The sequence below is a fragment of the Hirundo rustica genome, chromosome 5 (assembly GCF_015227805.2).
Source record: "Hirundo rustica isolate bHirRus1 chromosome 5, bHirRus1.pri.v3, whole genome shotgun sequence".
Classification (NCBI taxonomy): Eukaryota; Metazoa; Chordata; class Aves; order Passeriformes; family Hirundinidae; genus Hirundo; species Hirundo rustica.
Window position 1 is genome coordinate 7,926,999 of NC_053454.1, and position 16,145 is coordinate 7,943,143.

Below are 16,145 nucleotides of genomic sequence, written 5' to 3' on the forward strand. Positions count from 1 at the left end.
TACCATATCACAGAAGGGCCAAATGTTTAAGAGCCATAGAAAGACAACTAATTCACTCCAGTGTATTCTTCAGTCAAACTGCAAATAGTTTTCTCATTTAACACAGCAGAATTTAAATTAGGACACTAGTAATTATAGAACCAGGAACAAGCAATTCTCTTTTAAAAGTTAAAAAAAAATACAAGCAAAGCAATTTAATTATCAAGTCAGAATAATACAACTGGAACTACAATTAACCACAGAGAGCAGCTTCCATGAAGAACTGATCCTCTATTAGAAATAATGACATGGCTGGAAGTAGAGAAAATTACTCCCAGGATGTAGTTTCATAACTTATGTCAATGTAGGAAGATCTCATTAGATGCAGTGAGTCAAAATTAGAGTGTCATCATCACAAAAAGGGGTTCCACTCCTCTCCATGCGCACCCACAGTTGCATGAGCACCTGTGAGCCAGTGTAACTTGTAGGAAACTATCTCATTCCACACAAGGCATCAGTTTTCCGCATCTTGTGCAACCTGAATGGAATTGAAGTGTGCAACATGCACCAGAGTCAGAGTAAGAAAGGCTGTGAAATTTGCAGCTGGGATTAGTTGCGGCATCTAGAATTCATCAATCAATGGATTTTCCAAGCAAAGCCTGAGCTGGGGCTGCCACAGTTACCTGTTCCCATTCTTGCACTGGCACTCACTCACATGCACATCAAACCAAATTCAGAGAGATGATTAAACCCAAAATTAAGCTTCCTAATACAAAGTAATTTTTCATATGAATCAGCTCACTTTATGATTGTTCAGTGACAGGAGTCTGAGAACATTTCTAAACTCTGGTGACTGTCTGAATGTGGCAACCTCATTTCTGATTAATCTGTCATAAAAGACCAACTTCCTGTGCAAAGAGAACAGAAGCTGGGCCCAGACTCTCATAGGTGAATATAGGCCAGGCATAAAATAAGACAGAGCAAGTTACCCGGACTATGACTGTGTAGAATATATCATAATAAAGCTTGTTATGAAAGAACCAGTCTATAACTTCAAACCTGCTACAAAAAGACTGCTTTTAGTGGTTTTCAATTGTACAAAATGCTTGCCTTTTCATTTCTCAGATGTGCATCCTTATCACCTAGTTTATTTTCCTTCGTCTTCTCTATACCTTTAAAAAAGAAGAAACAATTTACAATACAAACGAATCTGCAAGCAGCTCATATAACTTAAGTTTCATACAGGGTTATATTACTGACGCTTTTACCAAATCTGAAAGAACTGTATAAAATTTTCCCTTGACAACCATTTATCAAGTTAATGTCAGGTTAGTATTCATGTTTAAAAGGGCCCTGCAGATTCCAAAATATGCATATGCAAAAGACTGCTCTGTCACCATTAGGAAAAAATTACTTAAAATTAACTACAAAGCAGGAAAACATTTTCCATGGTATTCAGAGGAAGCATTACTATCATTCCATAATTATGTGAATTTCACTCTTTCAAGCAAACACAACACATTTTGTTCATAATAAAGCTGGGGGTATGATATGAAGGGAAAAGAAAAATCCAGACTCTAGAAACTTTACGCAGCTTAATTGTTTTCTTGGAATTCAGCAGCAGTAGTCCACAAAACCTTTGTTCCAGAAAGCATTATCTGTATTTGAATTTAGTATATCATGTTTTATAAACCGACCATGTTTCATCTGCAGGGGATCATTTTTTGACATTGTTCATTTTGCAACAGAATGAGCATTTTGAAACCAGGTAAGAGAGATCAAGGAGAATTCAGACCTGACAAACTGACAGGAAGATAAGGTGACACCAGTCCCACTAGAAGCAGGCCAGCCACCACTGCTGGGCCTGACACAGAGCACAGCACAGCCAAGAGTCTGGGCCCTCACTGAACTCCCAGAGACCTTCAGGCCATGGCTCTGGAAGCACAGACGCTGCAGTTCCAAGGCAGATTTGCAAATGCACCTCAGACTCGCACCATGGCAAATGAAACCACTGGGACATGTGTTTGTTTTCTGCTGTAACATTGTCCACAAGTCCCTAGAAGAGGAGAAGCAAGTGAAGCCTGCAATGAAGGACCCAGGAGTAACAGTCTAGCAGTGAGAGAGAGGAACAGGGAAAAAGAGAACTCCCCTGAAGTGCAGGTCTCTCCAGAATTTGCAATTTTTTAGGATTCTTTTATATCTCAATTATCTTATTGCCCAGACAAAAGACACATCACAGTCAAAGTATATATTTTGTCCTCCCATACTGAGTACAACGCTAAACTGCTGCTGTCAGCTATGAATTGCATTACCAGCAGCAAGACACTTTCTAAAACAACAGTGGTGTTGACCAGCATCAAACAAAGCATAAGGTGATCTATTTCAATTTACTGTTTGATTTACTGTTTTAAAAAAACTTGTCTGGGCAAATCAAGACCTTTGTCTACAGAAGAAAATAAGCTTATTTCTGCATGTTGGTGTAAGTGTATAATCAGACATTTCGCTCCAGCTCAAATTTCTAATGTAAGCTGTTAGAACAACCAACATGGCACAGCTCTAGCAGCTTGTTTGTAGCTTCAAACATTTTACCTGTGGTTTTCTCAGCGCTTTCTATTAAGAATGATAGTATCTGAGTTTACATGCAATGCTTTTGTTTCACAGCTAGACAGCTTTCCTTGACAAATCCAATCCCCAGAGAAGACAATGAGGATTACATTTCTCTCCTAAGGCACACAATAATCTGTATGATGGGTACTGAAGAAATCTGCAACTTCCAGTTTCTAAATTATGACAAAGTATCACCAGATGGCAGCAGAAACCCATCCTTGCTTCCAGCTCTTCAAGGCTTGATGGAAAGATTAGAGCTCCACTGCCAGGATAATCACAGAATTCCCCCAACTAGTTCAACATTGCAGATATTTGTTCTATTTGAGCCCAATATTTACCTTCTAAAGATAAACAATTTTCCCATTAAGTAGAATGAAAGATTTAAAAATCTATCTATAAAATACATTTCAATGCAGCCTGAAACAGACCAACTAACATCAAAGGTTTGCATTTGTTTTTGGTTTTTTAAGAGAGGCAAGCTTCTTTTTCACATTCTCACACTAAAGCTATATGTATATATAAAAAAAATATATATATACAGGCAATGACAAGGTAGCAAGTAGAACATCAAACTGATCAAAATACCAAATGGATAAAATATTAAAAAAATTAAAATTTTAAAAATATTAAAATAATTTAAATATTAAAATAATTAAAATTTAAAAAAATCACACTTCAAATAGAGATTAAATTTTCTTTAAACCGTCTGGGTTTTGGTCCCAGGTGTACCACATACAACGTAACATTTTAAAATTAACTCATCCCATATTTCTTTAAATGTGTATCACTGATTTACACAGTGATGAACTATTATCTTTGTCACTGCTACAACACTGGGCTCCACTGATCCAATACTTCACTGAAAGAGAAGCCTGAACCATTATTAATATAGAAGAGTGGCTGCAAAAACCACAATGTACACAATGGACACAGGAATAAATGTTAGTTTTAAAGCCTTTTTATCAGATAATATTCCAGGATCTAGTTCTCAGGAGAAAACAAGACAATTGAAATTAAGTAAAACTCTTAACTTTCCACTTCTTTCCAGAGCCACAATTTGACTGACTGTGACTTGCACAGAACTGAGAATAAAACCTGCACCTTGAAAAACCTCCCTAGTATCCACAATGTTCTAGGAACTGCTGAGGCACGTTTAGCATTATCCAATTTGTTCCTTCGCTGGGACTTTTGTTCACTCTTCCCCCTAGAATTTCACAAGGAGCACACTGCTAATGAATATGTGTTTTAAGGACAGACATGAGTCTGGAGAGCTCACAGTTTCCTGTTAAGTTCCTAGTACCCTTCAGTGATCTTTAAATACCTAATCCAGAGTCAAGTTAATGTATGCATCTAATTAATGACATTGCAGTACTTAAGTAACAGTTTGAAATTCCCATATAATTTTGTAACACATAGCAGGAGCAGAAAGAGAAAAAATTAAATTGGTGGTACCATTCCTTGCACTCACATAACATTACTGAATCGGAAAAGTCCCAGCAAATGTCAGTTACAGCTTAATTCCTTTTCTAAACCTGTAAACCTGAAGTCTCACCTTTTCCTTTATTTAAAAACAGGGACTAGAGGTTTGATATTGTTGTGTTTAAATTTTTCAACAGAAAAACACAAATAGGCTAAGATTTACTCACTCTGGTTATTCTCTCTGTTAGTCTGAGCTTCTACAGGAATAGACTGCAAAGCTGTCATAATCCTCAGAGCAATATCAGATAAAGGCACTTTAGAAATCTCACATCCTATGTACCGATCCATTTTTAATGTTAAACCTAAACAGGGAACACACAAATTATGAATTAATCAGGGCCATGGGTAATCCTCACTTATGTTCTGTTGAAATGAAAGACAAACTACAGTGAACATGTCTAGCCATTCATTCTCAATGGAAAATTACATTTGCTCCCAGAATGCCTATCAGTATTGTAATGGAAATACAAATGCAATAATTTGTAAAAATGAACCTCTTTGAAATAGTGTTTTAATACTGATTAAAGAATCAGCAGTCCTAAGTACAGCTGATTTGTACTAAAAAAAAAAGACATCTGAGAAATAAAACAAGAGATACTTTTCCCCTCCCAGCATCTTTAAACTAGTCTGTATCTAGCTTGTGCGTACATTTACTATTCCTAGTGCTTGGATTTTATAATGAAAAACACAATTAACTTCCAACTAATTGACAAAATTAAGCCAACACAAGATTAAAGAAACAAGCATTACTATCACAATATACAGCCATTAGTTATGCGCTGTTTCAGAATATACTTATCATAAAAGACCTCTACTTTCTTAAATTTTGTGTAATTGATGCATTCAAATACTGCTATATATTGGTAACTTTAAAATAGCTACTAAAGCTTGTCAATTTAAGAAACTGGTCAGCAATATCTAAAGTCTCCACAAGCTTTGACCCCAAGCTATTGTTGGAAAGGTGTTGTAAACCCTTTTCTCAAAAGGAGCTGGTTTTCCAGCTGACCTGTCCATGTTCTGTAACCTACAAAATACTCGGAGAATCCCTAGGTACAACACACACTGGAGAACCACAAATAACGGTGTCCACACTGACGACTTCTTGTTTTACAGTTAGACCAGAAGAACGTGTAAAACTTGACACAAACATGAGAAATATCCAACATTTAAAAAAATACTTAAAGGATCCAAGCTGTACAAATCAATCACTTTACCAAAACCTGATGTTGACTCAATTATTCCTAGACAAGTGGGTAACTGAAGTCCTGTTATTCTGGTCTTCTCCCACTAGATCCAGTGCACGAGCCGACTGTCAAACTTAACCATCAGCAAGTAACAGTTCCTCTGCCTACATGGAAATATTTTTCTTGGCTCAAGACCACAGGTACATTGCAACTTTTAATACTTACAATTGCAAATATTTGCATCCAATTCAAAGAGGAACAACCATCACACTCCATTAGCACTGTGTATCTATCTAGTTCTAATTAGCAAGCATGTGAAGGAAAGGGTGAGAGGAGGAACGGTTTTCTTTTCCCTGACACTCCAGGAGTCAGAAGTACAATTCTTCCTCGCACTCAACTCCTAACTTCTATGACAACAATGAGCAACATCGCTTTCCTACGCAGGGTTAAAGTGCTCCCCTGACTTCTCAAGCTGGGAAGCAGCAATCACAGCATCAGGGGCAGACTAAAACGAGAGCCCATCAGAATAAATATAAACAAGAGAGCATGCCTCAGGCCTAGAAAACCCCACAGATTCACCATAAATATGAACCACACTGAACTGAATTGATAGTTTGGCATTTAATAATAAACACAAAGTATAGTTAAGCAGCATAAAATCCAGACATAAAGACATCCAACCCCAAGACAAAATAAGTTATAATCACATAGAAGTTAAAAGTCAGCCATCAAAATAGTTTTAAGACTACTGTTACTGAATTTAAATTAATATACTAACCCTCATCAGTATGTACAGTGCTTGCAAGCAAGCACAGCTGATCCCATCAAAGTACAAAAGACTGCAAGTTATCATATTATAAAAGCCTATTTAGTTCCATTGGTCTATTAGGAAGCTATATAAAAATTTGATAAACAGGCTAACAATGCACATGAAAGCACAAGTACGAAAGCATCAGCACTCTCAATTGAAATGCCTATCATTATAAATTATACGGCAAACTCAGAAGTACAAAAGATAAATTTAAAATTCTTGTTAATTGACAAGCCCAGTATAAGTATGGACAGGTTTCAATGGAAAAGATAGGCTGTAAGTTAAATTAAGAGATATTGAAATGGTCTTAAAATAGATGGTCTCGGTAGTTAAAACATATTCTGGTACATATTCCAACACATTTCTAACAAAACCAAGTCTTCTTAGAAGAACTGTAAGGGAATATCATGGAATATCTGCTGCCTTCGAGAACTCTCCTCTTCACTATGAGCACATTACATTCTTGTTCCAAAATCTGGAATGCCTTCTCCACATTTATTTTGCAGTTCAATCAAAAGTTCTTAGCATGCAAAAAGACTTAACTCAAGGGGATGACACATTCCTACTGATGCTGTGCTGTGTGCAGCAGAAAAAACACACAGGCCAACAGAAGAGCAGACTGAATGTAATTCTTTCGAATAACCAACAGCTACTTCATATCCAAGAGTTCTGACAAAACTGAGATTGAATTCAGCAGGCAGAAGCCATTAAGCAGCACACAATCCCAGCTGGTAAGAGTGGCAGCTAAGATTCACTGCAGTGACAGGTAAGTGTCAGCCTTGACAAGCTAACGGGTATTATTCCATAATAATGTGTATAATTCCATAAACTCTTAAACTGTTTATATTAACATTTTCCTTTCTTAAGAGTGCATTTCTGTTTAAACATTAGGAATGCCACTGGATGTGAAATTCTCATCTTCCAAACCACTGGCTTTAGCCTGAGACTGCTGCTCAAGCTTCTCCACCATCTCTTTCAAGTGCTCTTCATCTTTGAAAAAATGCACATACAAGTCTCTTTCCATCTGATGCAGCTTACTGGACTCTAAAAAGTTTCTCTTCAACTTCAGATCAGCAACCAGATCTTTAAGGAGATGATTTAGTTCATTTAAGTCCGCTTCCAGTTGGTGAAACTGCTCAGTAAGTTCCTAACAAAAAATAAAATACAAAAAATTATTACTTTTCTATTCTTAATACACTAGCTGAACTAGAAATATAAATGGTTTTTTGCTTTGGGAAACCACTTGTTTGTAATCGAAAAGTAATCACAAAAAAAACCCCAGAAACAAAAATAATTAGGGTTTCCATTCAATTTATGTAATTTTTGAGCTCCATGTAACAGAACTCATATTATGCAAATGTAATTTCATTTACTTGTTGACCAGATGAGTTAAGACCATAGGAATCTGAACCTGACTTAGAGAGAAAATGACGTTTTCTATCAATTACAAGTCTTCATTATTGTCAAATCTTGAAAGAGAAAAAACAAACAAAAAAAAGCACAACAAAAAAGCAAAATCAATTTTACAATGAAATCATTAAATACTAGCTACAACTTTCCCAACTGGCATTCTTATGATAGTTCAGCATAAGCAATTAATCATCTACTTGCACATTATTCCCTTATTAAAGGAATTACTTTTCTTGAGAAACAGTAGCACTAGAACAAGACGTCACATTTTAAAAAGTAACTTAAATCAATAGGAAGGTGTTTAATTTAATAAGGTGCAATCCCTAAATACATACTGTTCCAATTACCGTCTCATTTTTAAATAAAAACTGTTCTATAGGTTGCAAATTCATTTGACAGATGAATGTTAAATATATTTTTAATGTAATTAACCAAGAAAGCATTATATAACAAGAGATTTCCCTTGATGCATTCTTGAGGTATCTACAATGATTTAAAAACCATAACAAGGTGCATTTAACAAATCCTGTTCCCATTCAAAAGACGTTCTAAACATAACATCTGAGAGCTGTGTAGCAGGATTGTCCTACTACAACTGTCCTTCAAAATTCTGGTATTTTTAGTTTGTCCGAATGAACCCTCCATGGGAAGGCTCTTAAGGGGCCCAACTATACAGCTGGGGTCCTTGAGGTAACAGGGAGAAAGCCCATATGAAATAAAGAGCAACTTAAATGAGTTTTCCCTAGCCAGGAAATGAGACACCCTAGCCAGACAAAGGATCTCCCACACCACAGGACTGCACTTTGAAAGAAGTTCAGTTAGATGCAACAGTTTGCTCAGAAACAAAAATTATTACCTGCCAGCATTTTAAAAAAATCCAATGCTTGCCAAGAACAATGTAAATGTTCAGCATCCATCACCATTATGCTAATAAATTTGTTAAGTGGGGACAGTTTGCCTGTCTAGAGCCTTCCCACTATACTTTTATCAGTAAAAGAACATGACACGCAATGTAGTAATTAGAAAAAATCATTAATGGCTTACTGGACTCCGGAGCTGTATCTGATTTGTTCCACAATAGAGAGCACCATGAAGGGCATCCACATCCCTTTCTAGGTTGGACAAAAGGAGAGACTGCTCTTGAGCAGATGCTGCCAGCTGATCTTGTACTGTAGCACAGTCCTGCTTTAACTTCTGAGCCATCTGCTCCAGGTTTTTGTACGTTTTAAACAACTGTTGTTTTTTACTTCCTCCTTCCAGGAGCTGATATAGCCTGTAACAAGTGAAGTTAGACACACAAATCTTTTAACTTTCCTAAGCACTCTATCATCATTAGTTAAGAGAACATGTCTGTGTTGAGAAGTCAGAGGACGAGTAAGGTAAGTACTCCTGAGGGCACTTTTACAACACCGCTATGTCTCCCACTGATTTCAGGATTCCATCTATATATAGTAGTGATTAATAGGAATCCAAAATATTTCAATATCCAATTAGCAGCAATGAAATACTGTAAAGTAACAGTTAGTAAGTACATCATGAATGCAAATAGAAGCTGACAGTGTGCTTTTGCCAACTATTTCCTGACACTTCAAGAACTGCAGAGACAGGGGGTTTTTTAAGTGCTGAATGAAAGCAGACTTCAACAGCCAATGAGAAATAAGAACAATCTCTGTAACATTTTGAAGTTTACAGAAGGATTTCCTATCTATGAAGAGACTGCTAAGAAATTCTAGAATTAGTTACACGTCAGGCAAAAGACAGCATTACACACTATAGCTAACTGTACCCTCACACTGAATCAGGCATGTGTCTTCTATTTACAAACCCTATAAGGTTTTAATTCTTCAACTTTCCTTTTTCTAAAAAAAAAAAAAATTCAACATCCAATGATTTGGAGACTTTATAATAAACCTGAACAAAAATGTAACAAGCTGACACAAACACACAATAGGAGTAAAATTAATGCTGCCTAATTCTTCCTTATTCACTGTGCCAAACCACACTCAGCTATCACTTATCAATTATTAAAGAAAGCAAACACTTAAAGCACCATTCTAAAGGAGGAAAAGTCTGACAGTAACACACCTATAATTACACAATATAGCTCATCAAAACATTTAGTCTTGATAGAAGACTAAACTAAGCAGCACAGCACACAACCTAAACTGTATCACTTGAACTTTAAGGAGACTTAACTATTTAGATGGTGAAAAACTGCTACATGGGTGCCAGGACACTCAAATCAGATGGCAAATCGAGCAGTAAAACTGAGCTAAACACACTTCATGGCCCGAAGGGGTCATTTCTCTCTCTGGCCACACGAGGGTTTTTGCTGGCTCAGCCGATGAGGCCGTGCATACAACCTGGGAAACCGCTGCTATTAACAGCTACAGTTCTATAGAGTATCAGGAGGTGTTAGAGAAGACAGGCTTGGGTTTAAACATTCTTCATGTTACAGATATTAATTAGGAAAGCTTCAGCAATATTAAAAAGACTGGTAACTGAGCAGTTTTTCCCCAGGCAAACCTGAAGAGAATTTCAAAGGACAAGGAAGAAACAAGTTTCACATCTTGAAGGCTTCAGTTCTTGAAAATTCAAAATTCTAAATAGCTACAGCAAGTAAGTAAGAACTTGGCAGCAGGCAAGGCTTCCCTCACCTGAGCCTTCATCTCCCCAGTATTATTTTAAAGGAAATCCAAGTTCAACAGTGACTATAATACTTACCTGCAAGATAAACCATCCTCTGAACTAATAGTGGTCCTTGGCTTTGCCTGTTCAGTTCGTTCAGCTATCACCTGTAGTCTCTGCTGCAACTCATCAGTGCTTTGCTTCAGAGATTCTACCAAATTCTCAAGTTGGCAGCTGATCTCCTGGTGTTTCTTCATCTCCATTTCAAAGGCCAGCTGAATAAGTTCAAATGATGTTTTCTGTCTTATCAAATGTCTGCCTATTTTATCTTGAATTGCAGCATAACAGTCCTGCTGAGCAATTTGGTGATTTAAGTATTCTGTCACCAGTGGTGCAGTCAAAAGTTGCGCATTCTTCTTAAGAAGGGGAAGCAGCTCTTCATTATTTATCTGAGCTATATCTTTTTTAATTGCTGAAATTTCAGCACTTAAAGTGGATATTTTAGCATCAATGTTTTCCTGTTGGCCAATATCCTGCATAAAACAAAATATTTGTCAATTTCTTCATAGCTCCCACCAAGCCACTTCCCAAACATTACTTCAGTTCATACAGATTCATGTATTTATCTTACATTTAGCTACAAAATTAAATGAAAGCTCCACAAGTAGTTTTACAGAATTTTACAAAATAATACAAGTACAGATGAACAAAGTAGATAAATATATTTCAGTAAAAAGTCCTTTCAATCTATCACAGGGTCAGGAAACAGTTTATTGTTTTAAAAAATAAAAGTGTTGCATTTTACCTAGCACCTATTTCAAGCATGTCTAACTGAAATCTCATAAGCAAACATAATTTTTTATACTGAGTCAGATGATCAACACTGCTGGCAGAATCAATCTTTTTCAAATTACCCTGATCAATCAGGTCCTATCCACCAGTCATCCATAAATGAAAATACACAAACTGACATGATGCCTCAAGGTATTCCATGATTGGCATAAGCAAATACCTTTCCTTTCATTATGACTTCTTCACAATTTCCACTAGCTACATCTGCCCGTCACTCACTTGTTGAGACACTTGCAGCTTCAGCTATCAGATTCATTTATTTGAAACAAATACTTGAGTTTCCAGAGTCAGTGAACAAAAACTTTTTCAGCTTATGCTATGCAATATAAACAGGAATACACTCGGCTCCTCAATACCGCAAAATTGCAACCAAAGCTAAGATTCTGTTTATTGTACAACGAGCCAGTTCTAATTTGAAAACCCCAAGTTAAACTAAACTAGAAAGATACTACAAAATCTAGGATTTTAAAGATAGTAACGCTGTAAAGTGGAATTAAAGGTGCTGTACCACACTGAAGAGTTTCTAACTATGGAAACAAGAGCAGTTTTGTGAGCAAGACTAAAACGGCATAGAAGAGCAATTTCACTATAAAAATAATTGAAATAACAACACAGCAATTCCTTTCACTAGATCCAGTGGAACTTGCCTGTTGAAAACTCCAGTACCTTCTATCACCTTTTGTGCCTTACCTTGTCCGAGGACTGCAGCAGGCTCTCTGCACACTTGATAGCTGAATTCAGGCCCTCCTCTTCGGCTTGCAGCTGAATTAGCTGGTTCTGGCCACAAATATATGCTGCCTGGAGCCTGGCTATCTCCTGCCTCTCTTCACAAACTTCATTAGCCTCATCAAAAGGGACTTGCTTGATTAAATCTTCAAGTTGAAAGCCGCCTTCGTGTGAATTTTCAGCGCATTCAGACATACCTTTATAAAAACACTTTTTTATGTGTGATGTAAGCGCTGCAGTGCTTTGTTCTTCCACAGACAAATATTTGTCCAAAGAAAGCTGGGAAAAAAACACTGGATGTGCATCCGACCCTTGTTCTGAATCTGAAGCAGTGAAGAAAGAGGCAAATTTCTTCACTGCAGCTATAAGAGATTGCAGTTCATTGTCAAGCTTATTATTTGCTGCAGTAAACACTTCCAGGCCTTCTTTCCAATATTTACGTGCTTCTTCCTCCCTGCTTTGGAATGTTTGTAACACGTGGCTGTTTGTAGTAACCAACAGTTGAAGCTTATTATGCCGATGAATTTGAAGGTTTTTTAACTTCTGAAGAGTTTGAAGCTCATCCTCTAATTTCTTTACTTCTTCCTCTTCCTCCCTGTCCTCCTCTTGGTTACTGTTCATTGAACCCGCGGGCTCCAAGGTTTTAAGGACTTCATCCAGTGCATTTCCTTCCAAAACAGGCTTACCACACTTGAGAAGATTATCAAAATCTTGCAGTTCTTCTTCAGATACCACATGCTGCTCATTTATGTTTCCACAAAACCACTCCAAAAATGATTTGTCTTCTGAAGACTCAAACATCCAGTCAAAATCTTCTCCGTTAAGCTCATCAGCCTTTGGATATCCAATTTTTTTAAGAGTTTCCACAAAATCCTTTCCACAGCTCATGATAAAAATATTTTTGTAAGCAGAAAATATCCAAATGCATGAAAAAATCTGGGGAATTATTCCAGCATTAATTTTTTTGCCATTTATAATGAATATTCAGTATTTTAATAAAAAGAGTCTGTACAGGAAAAAGGAAATGTCAGATCACAAAAAAAGCACACCGAATGCTGTTTTGGATTAAAGTGGCTATTCAAAGACTAGAAACCAATTTTCATTTCAGATATCTTAATATCTTTTGTTGATCAAATCAGGACATATTTTTCTATCAATTACATACCAGATCGTGGCAAGCACTTAATGTTTTTCCTTAATTCACATAAACTTATTATGAAAACAGTATAGTATCATTAATTTAAAAGGAACAGGTGTTAATATTGAGCAATTCATTGGCCCGCAAAAGTGATTTTCCTTACAGTTTTCCACGCATTAATTTAAAAAACCACCCACAATTATTTTAAATCTTCCAAAATGATCAGGGTTTTCAGTTTGTTCAAAAAACAAAACTACAGTGATGTTACACCACTTCAATATCTTGGCTATAAGGGTATTTTTACCTCAACAGCAAGCAGAATCTTATCTTCTAAATCTTTGTTTTAAAGTTTCCTCTGAAAATGGAACAAGAAATACTTTAACATAAAAATACCTCAACATCAAACTATAAGTTTTTTGATCGATTATAAAAAATTAAAACTAAGATCAGTGTAAAAATACTCTTGTGAAAACGGTCACAACTTTCAAGAAAAGGGAGTTTGCTGCTTTTGTGTTTCCTAGAGGACAAATACTCAGCTTTGGAATCCTAAAACATGTGTAACAGACACCGAAGGATTTAGGGTAAGTTATCAACAGTCAGGCGGCCTCGTCTGCTATACTCTGGTAATACTAAATGACTTTTGTTAGTTTGATACTACTTAAAACTTTGTTTCTAAAACATACATTTCACCAGAGAACCCCACTGCCAGCCAGCCTGGAACGCTGAACAAGCCATTCCTCTTAAGTTCCCCATCTGACTTAGTTTGTCTTGACTCAGTTCTGTGTGACTTAGCTCAGACTGCAGATGACGCAGACTGTTGCGTGAGTTTCGTGTCACAGGGCAGTGCTCCAAGTGTCCTCTGCCCTCCGTGCTTTAAAGGGCTGTCCTCAAAATACATAAATATGGGTGCCAAGAGGATACTGCCACACTCCTTTCAGTGGTGCCCACCGACAAGGAGTAATGGCCATAAACTAAAACACAAGAAGTTTGACTTTAACAGGTGGAAGAACTTTACGTTGAGGGTGGCAGGGCACAGGAACAGGCTGCCCGGAGGGGGTGGTGAAATCTCCCTCTTTGGAGACATTCCAAAACAACGTGGATGCGTCCCTGGGTAACCTGCTCCAGGTGACCTGCAGGGGGGTTGGACTGGATGGTCTCCAAAGGTCCCTTCCAACCTTACTGATTATGTGCAATATTGGGCCCTCACACAGCCCTGTGCGCGGGCACGCTTGGGACACCACGGCACTGCCGCTGCCACCAAACACCACAAAAAACTCCGGAGCTCTGAGGGAGCACCCCGCGATGCCCGTCCCCGCGCGGGCCGCACAAGTGGAGCCCTCAAGGGCCACGTCCCGCCCCCGCGGCAGCCGGTGCCTCCAGCCACACAGGGACCCCGGCCGGGGGAGCAGAGTCGCGGCGGCGGCGGCTGATCCCGTCCCGCCGGGAGCGAGTCCCGAACCCGCAGCGCAGCTCCATACTCACCCCAGCGCTCCGCAGCGGCGGCTCGAGGGGAGGGGAGCGAGGCAAGAAATGGCGGGAAGGCTAAAGGGATCCTCAGAGAGGGCTGAGGGAAAGCGGCGAGAAGGCGGAGGGGAGGGCAGACTAAGGGAGGGCTGAAAGGAAGCTTAGGGAGGGTGAAGTGCGGCAGCGGGAAGGCCGAGGGAGGGGTGAATGGAGACTCAAGGAAGGCTGAGGGGAAGCTCAGGAAAGGCGCGGGAAGCGCCCACAGCTCGAACCGCCCGCCGCGCGCGCGGTGTCCCCGCCCTGCTCCGCCCACCGCGCCTGCGCGCGCCCTGCTCCACCCACGGGGGGGCCCGCGCACGCGCGCAGCGTCCTGCCTCGCGCCCGGCCCGCCGGCGATGACGTCATGTGGGCGGGGCTCTCACGGCCGGACCGCGCTTCCCCTCAGGGCGGTTGTTGGGGTCTCGATCGCTTCGTCCCGCCCCCTCGGCCCCCTGAGCCCCCTCAGGCCCCTCAGGCCTGTCCCTTCAGCTGCTCTCCGCGGCCCTTGCTCCCCGCTTTCCCTGCCCAGCACACAGGAGAGGGGAGGATGAGGCAGACCTGAGCGCAGTTAATGTCGCCCAGCTTTGACCCCTGTGCCCACCAGCTTCTCTGAAGCCCAGACACTTCGTCATCCGTACCCACTGTTGCTGTGTTGCTGGTTCCCACCCTGTTTAGTCCTTTCGGTAATTGATGGGCTTTATGAGCCTAGATTTGCCTGCTGCCTTTTTGAGCATAACTTCACAAGGCAACGTCCCAGAACATCATTAAGTGCTTTTTGAAAAGACACTTTCCTAGTTGTTTCATAGCTCTCTCAAACCCATCAAAGGATTCTTGGTACTAGCATTTCAGGATTTGGTCACTGCCGTCTCTGCATGTACCTTACCTATGGTATTCATGGCAATTTACAAACCACCAGAGCATTTTCCTTCAGCTTTGTCCTCTCCAGTTTGGAGAGTCCCAAAATTTGGCCTCTGTAGAGCCAGTGCTCCATTCTTGCATTGCTCCCAACATCTTTCTCTGAACCTTTTACAGCAGCCCTGTGCCTTGCTCAGGGTGCAGACTCAAGACTGCACAGAGTCCTCAGGGCAAGGTTTTCTACGGAATCCTTGTTTCTAGTGCCTTCCTTACAATGCTCCCTCTTTTCTTGGCTTTTTGGCTGCTGCTGCCCATCAAAGCTCTCGACATAGATTGCGGGACCTGTGCATTGCAAAGCCTGGTTCTCAGATAAGCATAAAGTAAACAAGTAATACTCTGAGCTAAACTCTTCGAGTTTAGCCATCTTCACTTCCTCTTTACATTTTGCATGCCACGTTTTCCTGGGCTTCCCCATGTCCCTTGCAATAGCCTCCTTAAATTTCTCATGGAGTCATGGAAGGGGGTGGAGGTTTATGCCATGTTTTTCTATTTATGTCAGACATTTTACCTTGGCTTCTGGAACTCTATTTTTTAAGCGTTCTGTGTGTTTGCAAGCTTCTTGGTTTGAAACTGCTCATTTAGGGGTGTTTTTTTGGCATTTTCCCCCATTTTTGCATAGGTCATTTTCTTAAAATTGAGTGTGTTTGCTTTATTTGTCTTGCATTCATCTTAGTGTTAAGTTTAATTATATTGTGGTTGCTATTATTGAGCAGCTCACCCACTAATAGCTCTTGAATTAGATCCTCTTCACTGCTGAAAACTAAATTCAGGATGCCGTTTCTTTTTGTTGTGGTTCATAGGGCCAGTTATTAAAAAAAGAAATAATTTACTGTATCCAGAAATGTTATCTCTACATTTCATCCAGATGAAGCGTTGACCCAGTCCATATGCAGGTGGTTGAGCCCTCCCACTA

At 39.4% G+C, this 16,145-nt stretch overlaps 2 protein-coding genes across 4 annotated transcripts in view; both read right to left on the minus strand.

Annotated features, from left to right (window-relative positions):
• Window positions 1-4,359, minus strand: part of POLN (DNA polymerase nu) — an 89,867-nt gene extending 85,508 nt beyond the window's left edge. Inside the window, exons 1-2 of the mRNA XM_040065108.1 lie at window positions 4,233-4,359; window positions 1,090-1,151 (exon numbers count right to left, since the gene is read on the minus strand). Of these exons, the coding sequence (XP_039921042.1) occupies window positions 1,090-1,151; window positions 4,233-4,353 (183 nt within the window). The 5' untranslated portion in view covers window positions 4,354-4,359. The remainder of the gene's footprint in view (window positions 1-1,089; window positions 1,152-4,232) is intronic.
• A 1,493-nt stretch (window positions 4,360-5,852) lies between these two features.
• On the minus strand, window positions 5,853-14,589 carry HAUS3 (HAUS augmin like complex subunit 3). 3 transcript variants are annotated; one of them, XM_040064776.1, is made up of 6 exons: window positions 14,297-14,589; window positions 13,119-13,169; window positions 11,641-12,612; window positions 10,195-10,631; window positions 8,515-8,743; window positions 5,853-7,207 (listed from the first exon to the last, which is right to left on the minus strand). In XM_040064776.1, exons 3-6 carry the CDS (start codon window positions 12,562-12,564, stop codon window positions 6,941-6,943), a joined length of 1,857 nt encoding a protein of 618 aa, XP_039920710.1. In that variant the 5' UTR covers window positions 12,565-12,612; window positions 13,119-13,169; window positions 14,297-14,589; the 3' UTR covers window positions 5,853-6,940. The 3 variants fall into 3 exon arrangements, with proteins under 3 accessions (XP_039920710.1, XP_039920709.1, XP_058276664.1); XM_040064775.2 differs by having other exon boundaries at window positions 11,641-12,682; XM_058420681.1 differs by lacking the exons at window positions 13,119-13,169; window positions 14,297-14,589 and having other exon boundaries at window positions 5,904-7,207; window positions 11,641-12,824.
• Window positions 14,590-16,145: the final 1,556 nt, after the last annotated feature.

What these genes read in the sequence shown, in the direction of transcription:
- HAUS3 (XM_040064776.1), bottom strand. Translation starts at nt 12,564, where the DNA reads ATGAGCTGTGGAAAGGATTTTGTGGAAACTCTTAAAAAAATTGGATAT. An exon ending in TGCTGCAGTCCTCGGACAAG is followed by an intron (nt 10,632 to 11,640) that starts GTAAGGCACAAA and finishes TGTTTTATGCAG; the next exon opens with GATATTGGCCAACAGGAAAA. An exon ending in GAGGATGGTTTATCTTGCAG is followed by an intron (nt 8,744 to 10,194) that starts GTAAGTATTATA and finishes CACTTGTTACAG; the next exon opens with GCTATATCAGCTCCTGGAAG.